The 16,287-nt window shown below is 43.7% G+C and overlaps 1 protein-coding gene across 2 annotated transcripts in view; it reads left to right on the forward strand.

Annotated features, from left to right (window-relative positions):
- The window catches only part of slc43a1b (solute carrier family 43 member 1b), a 57,971-nt gene that overhangs the window by 20,118 nt on the left and 21,566 nt on the right, over positions 1 to 16,287 (forward strand). Inside the window, exons 6-8 of one of the 2 annotated variants that reach the window (XM_044190404.1) lie at positions 8,840 to 8,932; positions 9,723 to 9,856; positions 12,335 to 12,465. In XM_044190404.1, the coding sequence (XP_044046339.1) occupies positions 8,840 to 8,932; positions 9,723 to 9,856; positions 12,335 to 12,465 (358 nt within the window). The remainder of the gene's footprint in view (positions 1 to 8,839; positions 8,933 to 9,722; positions 9,857 to 12,334; positions 12,466 to 16,287) is intronic. The other variant, XM_044190405.1, reaches the window with a different exon arrangement.

Below are 16,287 nucleotides of genomic sequence, written 5' to 3' on the forward strand. Positions count from 1 at the left end.
TCTGCTCACACCATGAGACAAAGTTACCCACCGCAGCCCTGTACTCAGTCTCATCACCACCGCTGATACATCCCACCACAGCAGAGTCATCAGAAAACTTCTGAAGGTGGCAGGACTCTGTGTGGTAGCTGAAGTCTGTGGTGTAGATAGTGAAGAGAAAGGGAGAGAGGACAGTCCCCTGAGGGGCCCCAGTGTTGCTGACCATGCTGTCCGACACACAGTACTGCAGGCGCACATGCTGTGGTCTGCCAGTCAGGCAGTCAACAATCCAGGACACGAGGGGGGCATCCACATGCATCGCTGCCAGCTTCTCACCCAGCAGGTCTGGTCGGATGGTGTTGAAAACACTGGAGAAGTCAAAAAACATGATCCTCACCGTGCTTGCCAGCTTGTCCAGGTGGGTGTGGATGTGGTTCAGCAGGAAGATGATGGTGTCCTCAACTACCAGCTGGGGTCAGGGGTCAAGGAGGGGCCTGACCATGGGCCGCAGCTGTTCCAGCACCAGTCTCTCCAGGGTCTTCATTATGTGGGAGGTCAGTACCACCGGGCTGTAGTCCTTGGAGCCATTGTGACACGCCATCTTCGGCACAGGAACAAGGCAAGATGTCTTCCACAGAATAGGGACCCTCAGGCTCAGGCTGAAGACATGTTGAAGGACTCCACATAGCTGGGGGGGAGCTGCGTCCTTATGCGCCCTATGCGTCCTTAACATTAGCATACAGCAGGTCCAGTGTCCTCTCCTCTCTAGTAGGACAAAAGGGACAAATAGGACAAATCATCACATACTGGGTGAAATTAGTCAGTGTTGTTGAAACACTGAATGGTTGAAGTCACCCGAGATTAGTATGAGTGCACTCGGGTGTTGAGTCTGGAGTTGTCCTATGTCGGAGTGAATTGCGATGCACGCCGATGCTGGTTTAGCAGAGGGGGGATGTAAACAGCCTCAACAATGGCATGTGAAAATTCACGTGGCAGATAATATGGCTGGAGTCCCACAGCTAACAGTTCAATGTCCGGGGTACAGATACTCTGCTTGATAGTAACGTGACCAGGGTTGACCATCTGTTGTTGACCAGAACAGCAAGCCCACCGCCTTTCCACTTACCGCTCCAAGTGTGATCCTTGTCAGCCCGAACAGTCTGAAAGCCGTCGATGGAAACGTTATGATCCGGGATATCCTGGTATAGCCATTTCTCTGTGAAATTACACTCACGGAACTCCGTCTGACTCCGGCAGAAACCTCAAGCAGAGCCAGACTCAGGGTGGGCGGCCATCTGCCAGGAATGTTTTGAGGTGACAAACTGGAAACTGGGATGCACTCCGTGAGCCTCATGGAGAGGACATTGATGGGCTCACTGAGTGCATCACTGGCTACATTAACTTCTGTGTGGACTGCAATGTCCCAATGTACACGGAACTCCATCTGACTCCGTCTGACTACTACCGGGTGACTTCCCATGATGCACCTCTCTCCTCCTCTCCATCTGTATGCATTCTTATCCCATTAATGCATGTTACTAACTCGACATCTTCTCTACGGTCTCAGTTTTGTGCTTTCTTGTCTCTCTCCTCTCTTCTGTCTCTCCTCTCTTTTAATTATGATATCACCTTTCCTACGAAAGGTGTTATGAAACTGGACTTTACCTTTCACATCCCTCATTTAATCCCTGCACTTGTCACATTCACATTCAGCTATTGCTGAAGTAGATTAGTTCAGCTATCTCAGCTATCAAATGGTAAGACACTAGGTCTAGATGGCCTCACTGCTGAATTTTATTTATATTATTTATTAGAAGTATTTCTGGAAGGATATCAATGAGAGGCATTCAGGGACTGTCTTAGAATGTCAGTTCTGTCACATGCTACGAAGCCTGCTTGTTTTACTACCAAAACCCAACAAAGATAAGCTAATGATTGACAGTGAGCTTTTATTAAGGGCAGGCATAAGGTGCTTGATTAAAGTTAATTTATAAATGATGATGGTCTTGTCCTTTTTTGGATTTCTTTAAATCCTTCGACTCACTTGAACATTTCTTTTTATTCAAAGCACTGAAACACTTTGGTTTTGGGATATTCTTTTGTAATTCATTCAGAATGTTTTATAATGACATTGACAGCTGTGCTTTCTTAAGAACTGGTCCAACAACATATTTCTCGATGTCAAGCGGTATTAGGCAGGGTTGTCCGGTATCTCCCTTGTTATTTGTTTTAGCGAATTATTTGCTATATTGATTGTCAATGCTGAGAATATTTATGTAATATAATAATATTTTGTAGAAATATGAATTTCCTCCTATCATTCATGTAAAACCAATACGAATTGTGACATTCCGTTGAAACAGGAGGTAAAATACCTTGGAATTGTAATAACAGAAATTAAAGTGTTAGAGAAGTGAATTTTTCAAAAAGAATTGAAGCCACAAAGTTGTCCTTAAATCACTGGCTTTTAAGAGATGTCTCCATATTTGGTAGAATCCTGTTGTCCAAGTCAGAGGGGATTTCATGTTTAATATACCCGTCATTCTTTATTTATTACCCCAAAGACAGTAAAATGTGGTAATTCTATCATTTTTAATTTTATTTGGAGAAATAAAACCCACTATATTTGTACATCCAAGCTAGTTAAGAGAAGGTGGTTTAAAAGCTTTAGATTTTGAGTCGCTTGTTGGGAAAATTCTGAAATTAACTGGATTAGGAAATGTTTCTTCCAACCGCACTCAATGTGGTTTCACATGTGGGGTCTCAACTTCTTCTTCTTCAACCTTCTTAAGTGTGACTATCACTTACCAAAGCTACCTTTATTGTTGTCTATGTTCCACAAACAGGCCTTAGTTTTTGCAAATTCAAACGGCTGCTCTGGAGGACATTACAATGGTGTTAATGATTTGTCATTTTATTTCTGAATATTCATAAAATGTTGCCAATATTGTGCTAGTGTTTTACTCCCTGTATTCTTGTGTTGTGTATACTTTTTTTGTCTGTCTGTGTTTAAAGGTATTGGTGCTTGTGCCGGTACGCTGGTACAAGTACCTTGGACTACATATGGTACTGGGTCTGAAACCAAAATCCTGGAGAGGGGCTGGGCTCTCCTTTAACAGAGTTGCCCAGAGCGAGAGGTGTCGGGTGGATGTGGGGATACTCACAAGCTCATGAGTATCCCCACATGAAACTACACGTGTGTACTTGTACAAAATCTAGTCTCTGTTTTGTTTCACTGAACATGTTTTTTTATTTTATTGTTGTTTATTGATAAACAATCTATCTCTGTATGTAATACAGTTGTAATGGCCGCCACCTTCACCTTTTAACTCTGTTGTGAGTCAGACTGTTTTGACGGCAGCGCCTGTGTTGAATAGCTTAAGTGTGAGTATACAGATACACTTTTCATAAAGGTACGTGGCTCACTGTGTATTTGTTTTTATAGGGGTTTTTTGTTGTTGTTGTTTATTTGTTTGTTCTTTTGTTTGATAAGGTAAAGTATTATTAACTGTCCACGGAAAAAAAACCAAAAGACAATGATGACAGTGGCCAACAGTCACTTTGAGTGTTTAAACAAATAAGTTTCTGTGTGGCATCGGGGTCTTAAAAAAAAGAAAGAAAGGATAACGCCTCTATAGTTCTGCTGGGAAATTTAAATGCTCACGTGGATAATGATGGAGAAACCTGGAGGGGGGTGACTGGGAGAAATGGCCTGCTCAATCCAAACCTGAATGGTGCTTTCTTATTGGACTTCTGTGCTCGTCATAGATTGGCCAAAACAAATACCATGTTCGAGCATAGGGTGATTCATAATAATCGTGTACTTGTACCAGAACACCTTAGGCCAAAGATCGCTGATCAACTTTGTAGTCGTATCATCAGATTTGTGGCCCATATGTCTTGGTCACTTGGGTGAAGAGAGAAGCAGAGCTGTCAACTGATCACCACCTGGTGGTGAGTTGGATCAGATGGTGGGGGAGGCTGACCTAGTAAACCCAAACGTGTAGTGAGGGGTCTCATGAAGCAGCAGACAGGTACTGGGAGGCCAGAGGGGCTGTAGCTACCATGGTCACCAAAGCAAAAATCTGGGTGTGGGAGGAGTTCAGGGAGGCTATAGAGAAGGACGGGAAAGGAAGGGAAAGCAGGGCTTAGATCAGGCTGTGTTCAGCAGGAGAACTGCTGACCCTGACTGGGTGATATTGTCGGTGGAAAGAGCACTTTGAGGAACTCCTGAGCCCAACCAACACGTCCTCTGTGGAGGAAGCAGAGTTTGAAGACCAACACCCATATCCCTGGCAGATGTCTCTGAGGTAGTTTAGAAGCTCCTCAGTAGCAAGGCTCCAGGTGTGGATAAGATTCACCCTGAGATGCTACAGGCTCTGGACATTGTAGGACTGTCTTGACTGACACGCCTCTTCAATGTTACGTGGAGGTCGGGGACAGTGCCTGTGGAATGGCAGACTGGGGTGGTGGTTCCCATTTTTAAAAAGTGAAACACGGTGAACAAGCACTTTACCATCACAAGGTTGTTTTGTGGACTTGGAGAAGGTTTACGACCGTTCCCCCTGGGGAGCATTGTGGGGGGTACTGCGGGAGTATGGGGTGCTGAGACCATTGCTAAAAGCCATCCGGTCCTTATATAACTGGAGCAAGAGCTGTGTTCGATTCTCTTCAGGAAGTCATTAACACGTTTTCAGTAGGTGTTGGGCTCCAACAGGGTTGTCCCTTGTCACTGATTCTGTTTGTGATTTCTATGGACAGGTTCTCAAGGCACAGCTGAGGGGGTGGGGGGTGTCCGGATTTCGGGACCTCAGAATTGCTTCTCTGCTATTTGCAGATGATATGGTTCTGTTGGCTTCATTAGACCGTGACCTCCAGCAAGCACTGGGGCGGTTTGCAGTGTGAAGAGGTCGGGATGAGAGTCAGTACTTCCAAGTCTGAGGCCATGGCTCTCTGCCGGAAAACGGTCGATTGATCCCAGTAATGAGGCGTTGTACCAGACCATAGACCACAGATGTCATAAAAAACATGAGAGCATAGTGTGCCCACTCACCAAAAAACACAATACACAATATCCCTTTAATCACAGCATCCAAAGTTAACTATGTGTGTTAGATTGTCAAAGAGCCAAGCCTAATCGGTTTTCTTTAGCCTGCAGTCCTGAGAAGGATATCAGTCTACAGTGTTTACAGAGGTGGCACATTGTTAGAACTGTCAATAGAAAAAGGAAAAGTGCACAACATTGCAATAAACCACTAAACTGCTGCCCAAATGACTGGGAAGGGATTTTAAAAACATGCATTTTGTAACACTGTTCAAATCTCTACATGCATAAAACTATGATATTTTAAGGCTGAAAAGGGGGAAATTATATCCTGGATTTTGCCAAGATAAAAAAAAAATTACCCTTTTTTCACAGAGAAAAATAACTGCAGGAGTTTAAACATGTTTGCAGCTGTCTGTCTATGTGCGCCTTTTTGTTCACATTTCTGTGCTGAAAGAAAGCCACCTTCTCCCAGGTGCATTAACATCACCACAAACATGACCTTTAATGAAGTTATTATGGTAATAAAATTAGCTCAGCTGATTCTCTCTCTCTCTTTCTCAAGACCTAACATGGCAGTGGCGGATGGTCACCCACGATTGAGTCTGGTTCTGTCCAAGGTTTCTGCCTCTTAAAGGAAGTTTTTCCTTGCCCCTGTCGCCAAATGCTTGCTCATGGTGGGATTTGTTGGGTCTATTATAAAGAGTATGGTCTAGCCCTGCTCTATAGGAAAAGTGCAATGCGATCACTTCTGTTATGAATTGGCGCTATATAAATAAAATTGAATTGAATTCTTGCCATGACTTTTGACGCAGCTTACAGTTTAAGTTTGTAAGTTTTAGTTTAGCTTGATGTTGCCTTATAAATGATGTTACTGAGTCAGTTTGTGGATTTTTCTTGTGCTATGTTACACTACATTTTAGCATGTCACAGATAAACATTTCAATTATTTAAAGATGTAAATGGGGGCTGTCACTTTTCATTCAAAATTCTGCCATAGAGTAACGTTAGCTTGTCGCTCAAATGAGGCAGCGAGGGCACCGCAAATGAACGGATCAAAGGTAATTCTGCAACGTAGTGTAGAATTAGGCTACTTTGGTTGCATTTGAATTAATTCAAACTAATTATGTGTTAGTTCTAATTTGTTTAAACCTACATTTTTTTATAAGAAAAGACCTAATGTGAACACAAGGTACCCTGTTAGTTTGTTGTTTTCTACCTGTAGGTCATTCATGCTCCCCATAGGATGAAGACTTTCCATTTTGGATAATCTGTGGGCTTTCCTCTTGCACCACCCTCAGGAAAAAAATCTGAATTTTGCTATTTTGATATCTCATAATCTAACAAGCAGATTACCATTCAGTTTGCTGCGTTCATTAATTAATGGTTATCCCATGGCCTCTTCTCCATTGCCACCTTCAGAACAAACAACACACTGCTGGTAGTGCTTATCATCCAACATTTCTGTGATGTATAATGAATAACAGAGTTGCACACTTCAGAATTTCAGAGTTTCAGAGTTTTTTGTCAATGTGTGTGTTTTTGACATGGCCTCCATTCATACTGATATGAAATATACTACTGGTGACATTCTAGAATAGAAATTATCCAAAAACTATGATTTGAGCACTAAGTAAACTGAGCATGAAGGCCTGTAGAGTAGTAATGGGAATTTTGGCTCTTTGAAGTGAACCGGATCTTATGGTTCCGTTCCTTTCCGAGAGCCGGCTCTTTCGGCTCCCAAACAGCTCTTCAAATAGTACCACTTCTGCTGGTCACTGCCTCAGTTACATTCTTTTTTTTTTTTTGAGGAAATAAATATAAGATTCTTCATCTGAAATACATTAAAATATCACACATCTTATTGGTAGTTAAAAAGTGTGATATGTCAAGAATAACTATCTTTGTTGTAGCCTATAACAAAAATAACAATAAATAATAATAATAATAATAATAACTCTATACATACACATACAGTATACTATTAATTACAATTTAATTTGTATGATATAGGCTAATATGAAACAAAAAATATATAATACAAATGTCATTTGTTCATCTTCATCGCAGTCTATTATCAGGATTGCAAGTACCTGGGAGTACACTTGGATAACAAACTGGACTGGACCAAGAACACTCAAGCTCTGTACAGGAAGGGCCAGAGCCGCCTCTATTTTCTGAGGAGGCTGAGGTCCTTCAACATCTGCCGGACAATGCTGAAGATGTTTTATGAGTCTGTGGTGGCCAGTGCTATCCTGTATGCTGTTGCATGCTGGGGCAGCAGGTTGAAGGTAGCGGACGCTAACAGACTCAAACAAACTGATCCGTAAGGCCAGTGACATTGTGGGGGTGGAGCTGGACTCTCTGGCGGTGGTGTCAGAGAGGAGGATGCTGGCCAAACTTCATGCCATCTTGGACAGCGTCTCCCACCCACTCCATGACGTGCTGGTCAAGCAAAGGAGCACCTTCAGCAGAAGACTCATCCCCCCACAATGCACCACAGAGCGCCACAGGAAGTCATTCCTGCCTGTGGCCGTCAGACTCTTTAACTCCTCCCTCTAAGTGTCAGTATGTATGACCCGAAGTCACTAAACTGGACACTGATCATTCTCTGCCATACTTGAATAATTGAGCAATATTCTGTGTACTACTCCCGTGCAATATTTAGTTTTCCCATGTTAGTTTTTCCTATTTATTGACATTGATATTATATACCTTCATTACTGCTGTGCAATATCTTAATAATCTCAATAAGCTACACTTAACTCGACAGTACATGCACCACTGCTTATTACTTATTACTGATTTTATTACATTGTATTATTATACTGTATTTTCATCATCAACCGGTAAACCCACTTGGTAATTCACACTATTTTATCTTATACTTATACCCACCTGATACTTAATTTATTTTCTGACCTGTTTTATAGTGTTTATAATGTATTATATTTTTTGCTAGTACTTTCTTCCTGTGTGCACTGACGTAAAGGCGAGCTACTGTAACAAAGAGTTTCCCTTCGGGGATCAATAAAGTATTTCTGATTCTGATTCTGATAATCTTAGTGCATTGTCGGGGAGGTTCGTTCACTTGAAGGAGCTGGCTCATAGAGCCGACTAGTTCGCGACCGACACATCACAACTGTAGTGTGAGCAGAGCCACGTGCAGTGTGCTGTGTGATTGGCAGTGCTCCAGCTGTGTCTATAGTTAGAGTGAAAGTCTGGTGACACACACACTCCAAAACTTACCATCTGCATGGCCAGAGAATGTTCACATGCACACACGGCAAGTTGTCATGACAAAATGGGTGACAGACATATATGGTGTGTGTGTGTGTGTGTGTGTGTGTGTGTGTGAGAAGGAGAGAGAGTGAGTGCTGACAGTTAGAGCACATACTTTTAGAATTCAAGCTGTAAATACAGACTGCACATGTAGCTGCTGTGCCATGTTGTTTCTGCTGGTTGTGTTGTGTTTGTGTGTGTGTTAATCAGCTCAACTTCCACCCTTCAGATGAAAAGCTTGTGTTTATAAGAATGCAGTAGCGCTGCCTGCTGGTTGAGTTTTTAAAGTGCATCTGAATCACAGATAATGAACATTACTTTATTCACAACAGCTATTTAGTTTATTTATTTTAGGTCAAAGGTCATTGGACTGAAACAGCTGATTCATACATTTAGCAAGTGTTCACAGGGTGCAGGAGCTTATTTTTTCACATTTACTGCTGACTGATAAGGATGGTTGCAGGGTTCATTTATTCATTTGATTTTATAGAAGTTTTCTGTCTCTTTAATCTTTATCTCATCACTTTCATCTAGCTGCCTAACATGTTTGGGAATGTACGATCAACCATCCTCTCCCTGATGATTGGCTCCTATGCTTCTTCAGCCGTCACCTTCCCAGGTGTCAAGGTGCTCACACAACACACACACACACACACACACACACACACACACACACACACATGCATGCACAAATCTACTTGAACTGCTGGCAATTATAAAAAAGCACAGACTAACTTTTCACAACATAATCATCACAAAAAATACTTATTTAGGAGTGTTGTCATTAACTTGCTTGTGCAGTTTTACCATAAAATATTCATTCCGCAACATTTCTTGCCAACTGTGTTTATTACATTGTTCTATGTTTAATAACATAATTACAAAGTGCATTTTCTGGAGAAAATGCATGTGATTGCTGAAAACTGAGAGGTACTGCTTGATAAACTGTAAAAGAAGCAGCTGACAAACTGTGAATGGTAGGAAGAATACAAGAAGCATTATAAGAGCATTAATAAAGAAAGAAAGGAACATGGAAGAAAGAGAAAAATACCCCTTTTAAAGGAAAAAAGATAAAAGGGAAGAAAGATGGGGAAAAGGGGGAGGATGGAGGGAAGAACAAAATATTAGTGATTAGAAGAAAGAAAAAAACAAGTAAGAAGTACACAATGGGAGAAATAAGGGAGAGAGAGGAAAGAGAAGAGAAGAAGGGAAGAAATCAAGGTGGGATTTCAGTGAGGATCTTTAAGCAGAAGTTCACGTTAAACATTACAATAATGCAATAAGGTTACCTTTACAACATGTTGATGTACACTTCCTTTCTCCCCCCCTCTCCTCTATCTGTCTCTGTGTGTCTCTCTCCTTACCTGTATTCCTCCCAAACCCTCCTCTTCCTCCCTGTCTAACCACTCCTCTCCAGTTAATTTATGACCTTGGTGTGTCATTCTGTGTCATCATGTGGGTTTGGTCTGGTATGGCCTGCATGGTCTTCCTCAACTGCTTCCTAAACTGGCCTGCTGAATCCTTCCCTGCACCTGAAGACATCAGATACACGTCAGTACACTCTACTGTATTTGTGCATGTTTTCTAAAAGCTTACGAATATGGATGAAATGGAGCAGCACCACCAGAAATCGTGGGGGCAGTGTAGCCAATAGTTCAAGCGAGACACGACCACAGGACATGACGAAGAAATTTTAAAAATGGCTGAACTTTTTGAGGAGAGGTTAGGCGAGTATTAGTGAAAAAGCGTTAGTTAGCTTGCATGCAAAGACTGTGTATGTGTGTGGAGTCAGCGTTAACTTGCTTCATGGCTCCTGTTGCTTACAGTTAAGTTAGCTGGCAGGCTTTGTGTGTGCTGCAGGTGCTAACTAAGCTTGTTTAGTCTTGGTTAGCAGTGCGCTAACCAGGAATGTTAAGACAAAGGCAGGCTCTTGTGTTGCGCGTCAGCCTCTGTTGTCCTTTCGTCGGTGGGTCTGCGTTGTGCAGGCCACGCCAAGGTTCAGGGAGCCATGACCCGGTGAGAGAGAAAAGCCAAAGAGAAGAGAGCGAACAATGGGATGACCAGGGACCTCATTTATAACCGTAACCTAATTTATGACCTGAAAGAGGTGTACGCCACTTCCCACACAAAAGCTGGAATCTATAAAAACAAACTTGACGGGAGAATGTGAGCAACTGTACGGAAACTCTGACCCATGAGAATGAACATTTTGGAGACAAGGGAAATTGGCAATGCAGATGGTGAGGCGGTGAACTGAAGTCAGATTGTTGAAATTAAATGTGAGAGGCATCATTATACCTATAATGTAGGGTCATTTGTGCTTGTGCTAGTGAGCCATTACTATTCCATAAGCACCTTTCAATTGTAAAAGAAATAAGCCAGTTCAAATCTCAAATCAAATTCCACTCAATATTTCATCAGTGCTGTCTCACTATCACATTCCTCACCCCTGGAGCGCAGAGGAGAGGGCCGGACTGTATGCTGCTGACGCTCGTGGTCACTTGTGGAGCACACTGCAGCTGTTGAAATGTGAGGACGATGCCAGGATGTGGCAGGTGGCAGGATTCTGGAAAGTCTGGCTTGCCTTTCCCCAATATTAAACAAGGATATATAGTCCTTTTCACCTGAATCATGTTAACTAAGCTAACTAATGAATGAAATTATCATCATCGATTGTAGAAATCCAAGATAACATCAAATAGCATTAAAGAATTGCAGAACAGAGCGTCAATAGTTTTAGATAATATCTACTAATACTGTGCATATATCACCAAATATGATTTTAGTTTTCATATAGTTTTTGTGTGTAAAATCGCTGCAGTGGACACAACTGTGCTGTCAGGCACACAGAGCGCACTGAGGCACCATGGTGGCTGCCACACACACGCCTTCTCCAGCCACCTCACCCGGCACATCTTCACCACCTGCACATAGTCTATGAAAAAATGTTTACGCAGCAATGCAATAAAAGTGCTGTGCTGTGGCCACCAAACAATATCTGCATTCTAACCACCTCACCCACAGGCACCTCGATTTCTGTGTCAGAAAAATTACTTTTCTTGGTCTTCCTCTCGGTTGTTGCCATGATTCACCCATTGATCAGCAGGCTCATTTCTATGCTTCAATATTCATGAGATCCTTTGCTTTTATCATTTATGGTTGAATGTGGGCATGTGGCAAGGGTGGGATATGAGGCTGAGCCACGTGCGCACATTTCCAGGTGGACTGTGATTTATAAAGGGAACATCATCTGCAGATGTGCGAGCGCAGTTTTATAAATCTGATTATTTTTTTGTGCACGCCATTTTTGGCTTTTGTGCGCACGTACACTTTTAGTATGAGTTGAAGAAAAGTTGCACTGAAGAGATGGTCCTCAATAAATGAACAACTCAGAGAGCCTCAGTTGTCCTCACATGAATATATGGATTTATTACAAATGTACATGTACACATGGGCACAGCCAACACAATACTTAGTTTACATCCAAAAAGGTACACTTCTTATAGCAGAATGGTGGGTGGTGGTTTACAGGTTACATCAGCTATCATAAATCAGTAGAATCAGGAGGTATCAGGTTGCAGTCACAGGAAGTTACCGGAGATGTCACAGGAAGTGACAGGTATGATTTAAAAGGTTAAATCATACAAAATGAATGAATTCATCTGTAAAGTCCCAGTGATCCCAACACTAGATTGCCATGAAAATTAGTATAAATATTCACAGTCATCAGTGGATAATTCCTCATAATTTTGGTGACCCCCTGTACTTTTCTATGGCACCACCAATGAGGTCAAATATTCCCCTTAATTAAATCAAAATCTAATAAGCAGACTGACTGAAATGTACTGAGCACATTCATGCTGAACCCTTTCCATGTTAGACACTCCATCACTTAAATGCAGATGTTCAGTAAAGTAATCATGGATATAATGTTACTTTTTTGTCACTTCCCGGTGAAAGGTGTGGATAATTACTTCCCTTCCCATACTATTAGGTAAGGGCTGGAGTTAATCTCTTCTCTTCTCTCAGCAGTAAAAAGGTGAAACTGAATGGGATTGTGACAGAGGACAAGATGACTGGGGACAGGTGGAAGGTGGAAGACACGATGGGAGCCAAGCAGCCAGAACTCGAGCTGACAGACTCCCAAAGCACAACCCAAGGTATGGAACATTATCGTTAACATACAATTTTTGTTGTATTTATATTCATGTATTTGTGTGAAACAACAAAATATGGCTGTTTCTACCAGAAGAATATTTCTTCTTGTCAGGGTGGAAAGGCCTGTGAAACAGCATTTAGATCATTGCAGTATATAACTGCAAGCCTTCTGTTTTTGTACTGGTGCAAAGCAGCCAGCACAGTTCCAATTTTTGTTTGGTAATTTTGGCTTGGCAAAATAAGTGAAAAGACCTGTGTTATACCATGAAGTGCAGAGGTTTTAATCATTTAGAAGTTAATAATAACACTCAATTTTGTATTGTGGGGGATTCACAAGAGACAGATTTTAAAATGTAGTGGTCAAAAGTGATGCAGCAGAGGCTGAAATATCCTGAATTTTAGTCCCTACTCTGAGTCAAGCTCCAAAGCAGCTGTATCCTACATTTTCCATAATATAATGCAATTTAATACCTTCTTTGTTAAACCTGATAAATTCCCATGTCTTTAAAACTGCACAACACAGTTTGTAAAGCTGTTTTAAATTTATAGTCTCCAAAACCAAGCCGTGATTACATCATCAGGGTTATTTCCTAAGGCTTGACAAGGCTCCTCCAGAGAAGACAGCTGTTTTCACAGGATGAGCAGTACTCCATGTGACTAGTAAACCTGAACCTAAAAACTGATCTTGATGCGTAAAATTGGTGGCGATCTCCTTTAATTTCATTTACAAGTCCATCCATCATCTATACAGTACCTGTGGTAGTTTAGGTGTTATCACTTCCAGGTTTATTTTGTAGTATTCTCCTTCCCTTGTGTGTCTTGTGTTTTTACTTCCTGTCTTTGTTTTCCCTCCAGTTTTGATTGTTGGTCCTCCCTTGATTGTTTGCACACTTTGTCTCGATGTCTCACCACCTCTAGGGTATTTAGTCTGGGTTTTTTCTTTGTTCAGTGTTGGATCATTGTTGTACACATGGTGTTGTTCCTGCCGAGCATTGACCGTAAGTTCGTGTTGGATTCTTTGTTCTCCCGTGGACCTTGTTTGGATTTTTGATTTTTGGATTTTGCCTGCTCCCTTGTGAACTGTGTTTTCTACCTTGGACTCACTCCCCTGCTTTCACCTCTGCCTGTTCATGCCTGCATTCCACCCCACAATAAACACGGTAGTCATCCGGCTACTTTACCCTGAGACCGCTTCCTCATCATCTGCTTTTGGGTCCACATACCTCTGTACAGCACCCCTTACGACAGAATGATCCAACCAAACATGGACCCAGCCGCAGCCAGCGCACACTGCCTCTGTCCGGCCGCAGCATCCTCAGTCGCCACCATCACGCCCTGCCGGGCCGCTGCAGCCTCAGGTGCCACCATCACGCTCTAATGGAACACAGCAGTCATCTCAGCAGACTGCAACCCCTGCCTGGTGGCAACTGCTTCCCGCTCCCGTACTCCCTGCTGGATTGCAGTCGACTCTCTTGCCGGCCGGACCTCAGCAGCTCCCGGGACTCTTCCCCGGACCTCAGCAGCTCCCTGGACTCTCCGCTGGACCTCAACAGCCCCCTGGACCCCCTGCTGGATCGCAGTTGACTTCTTTCCCGGCTGGATCGCAGCAGTTCCCTGAACTCTCTGCTGGATCGCAGCAGTTCCCTGAACTCTCTGCTGGATCGCAGCCGACTCCTTTCCCGGCTGGATCGCAGCGGCTCCTTACTCCCAGGCCTGAGGTTTAGAAGACGGCGCCATATCCGGAGGTCCAGTCACCAGCGCCCTGTCCTGCTGCTTTGAAGCTGGTGCCTTGTCCTGTTGTCCAGTTGCTGGTCCCATGTCCTGCTGCCACGTCGGTTCCAGTCCCTGCTGGATCGCAGCAGCCCCTTGCTCCAGTCCCTGCTGAGTCGCAGCAGCTCCTTGTTCCGTCTTGCTGCCTCGGCGCCCTGCCTTCGCCGCCGGCCTCCAGAACGCCTTCGCCGCCGGTCTCCAGAAGGGTTGCATCTTCGTCGCCGGCCTCCAGAAGGGTTGCGCCTTCGCCGCCGGTCCCCAGAATGGCTCCGCCTTCGCCGCCGGCCTCCAGAAGGGTTGTGTCTTCGCCGCCGGCCTCCAGAGACACTAAGTGTTCGCTGCCGGCCTCCAGAATGGCTCCGCCTTTGCCGCCAGCCTCCAGAATGGCTCTGCCTTCGCCGCTGGTCTCCAGAAGGGTTGTGTCTTCTTCGCCGGCCTCCAGAGACTCTCAGTGTTAGCCACCAGCCTCCAGAGACTCTCAGTGTTCGCCGCCAGCCTCCAGAATGGCTCCGCCTTTGCTGCCAGCCTCCAGAATGGCTCTGCCTTCGCCGCCGGCCTCCAGAACGCCTTCGCCGCCGGTCTCCAGAAGGGTTGTGTCTTCGTCGCCGGCCTCCAGAATGCCTTCGCCGCCGGCCTCCAGAAGGGTTGCGTCTTCGTCACCGGCCTCCTGTGACTCTCAGTGTTCACCGCCGGCCTCCAGAAGGGTTGCGCCTTCGCCGCCGGTCCCCAGAATGGCTCTGCCTTCGCCACCGGCCTCCAGAAGGGTTGCGTCTTCGCCGCTGGCCTCCAGAATGGCTCCGCCTTCGCCGCCAGCCTCCAGAAGGGTTGCGCCTTTGCCGCCGGCCTCCAGAAGGGTTGCGTCTTCGCCGCCGGCCTCCTGTGACTCTCCGTCTTTGCCGGCAGCCTTTTATCAGGCCTTCGGATGGTGTCAATCTCCATCACTGACCTCGGGAGATCAGCTCCAAGGTCCCCAGCTCCGCACCTGTCAGCCCCCGGGCAGTCCGCCCGAGGCCCCCAGCTCCGCACCTATCCAGCCCCGGGCCATCCGCCCCAAGTCTCCCACCTGGTCCTTGAATATATACTGTAGCTTTGCAATATATTCTAGCAATACTGATTGCCTTTTCTATCCTGCCTCATTTAGACCCACCGAAATCAAGATATTTTTACTTTCTTTTCTTTCTTTTTTTAAAACATATTTATACTAACACTGTGGCCAAATTTAAGTTCAAATATGCAATGCAAGCTTTGTGTTTTGTTACATAGTAGCTAGAAGGAGTGTAGGAAGCATTGAAAATATGGGTGGGACAATGCAATTGCAATTTCTGTTAAATGAATTTCTTTAATGTTATCAAATCAATGAGTAAAGTGGAGAGCACAGCTGAAATCAAAGAGCCTCTCTGCATTCTACAGTAAACTACATTCATCTTCCAGTCACTGATACTACACTGCTACCGGGAAGCACTCCACATAAATATTTAGGGCAACATTTCATGACAAAAGGCATCAATATAACAACCATCTGCCACCTTTCATGAAAAGCAATAGTCTTGAATTCATAAGTGGCACAAGTTTGAGGAGTGTGTGTGTGTGTGTGTGTGTGTGTGTGTGCAAATCCATCAAGTAAGCTGGATAACATCATAATAGCTTTGTGGCACAGGTCCCTGATATATACTTTTTTGGCAAAAAAGACATATTTGCTAACATTTCAAATAGCAAATAACTTAAAATCCAACACATCGAACACAAAAATTTCATTAAATATTGAAATGAATGTGACAAAATGAATCACCAACAATGATTTAAAACTGATGCTTTTTGCTGTTTTTTATTTTATAAATTTCATAACCTTACACAATTATCAGGTGCCCAGTTGTATCAACTAATGTAATGGTGGCACTACCGTAACAGTTAAAAGATTTAAAAATAATAATAAAAACTAAAAGCTCCTCCCTACCTCCTTCATTGTTTTCATTTGTCCCCTTCATCCCTTTTTCCTTGCTTACTTCACTTGTTCCTTCTTTACCTCTTCATTCCAACCCTTTCTTTCTCTTCTT

Source organism: Siniperca chuatsi, linkage group LG3 (genome assembly GCF_020085105.1).
Source record: "Siniperca chuatsi isolate FFG_IHB_CAS linkage group LG3, ASM2008510v1, whole genome shotgun sequence".
NCBI classification, from domain to species: Eukaryota; Metazoa; Chordata; class Actinopteri; order Centrarchiformes; family Sinipercidae; genus Siniperca; species Siniperca chuatsi.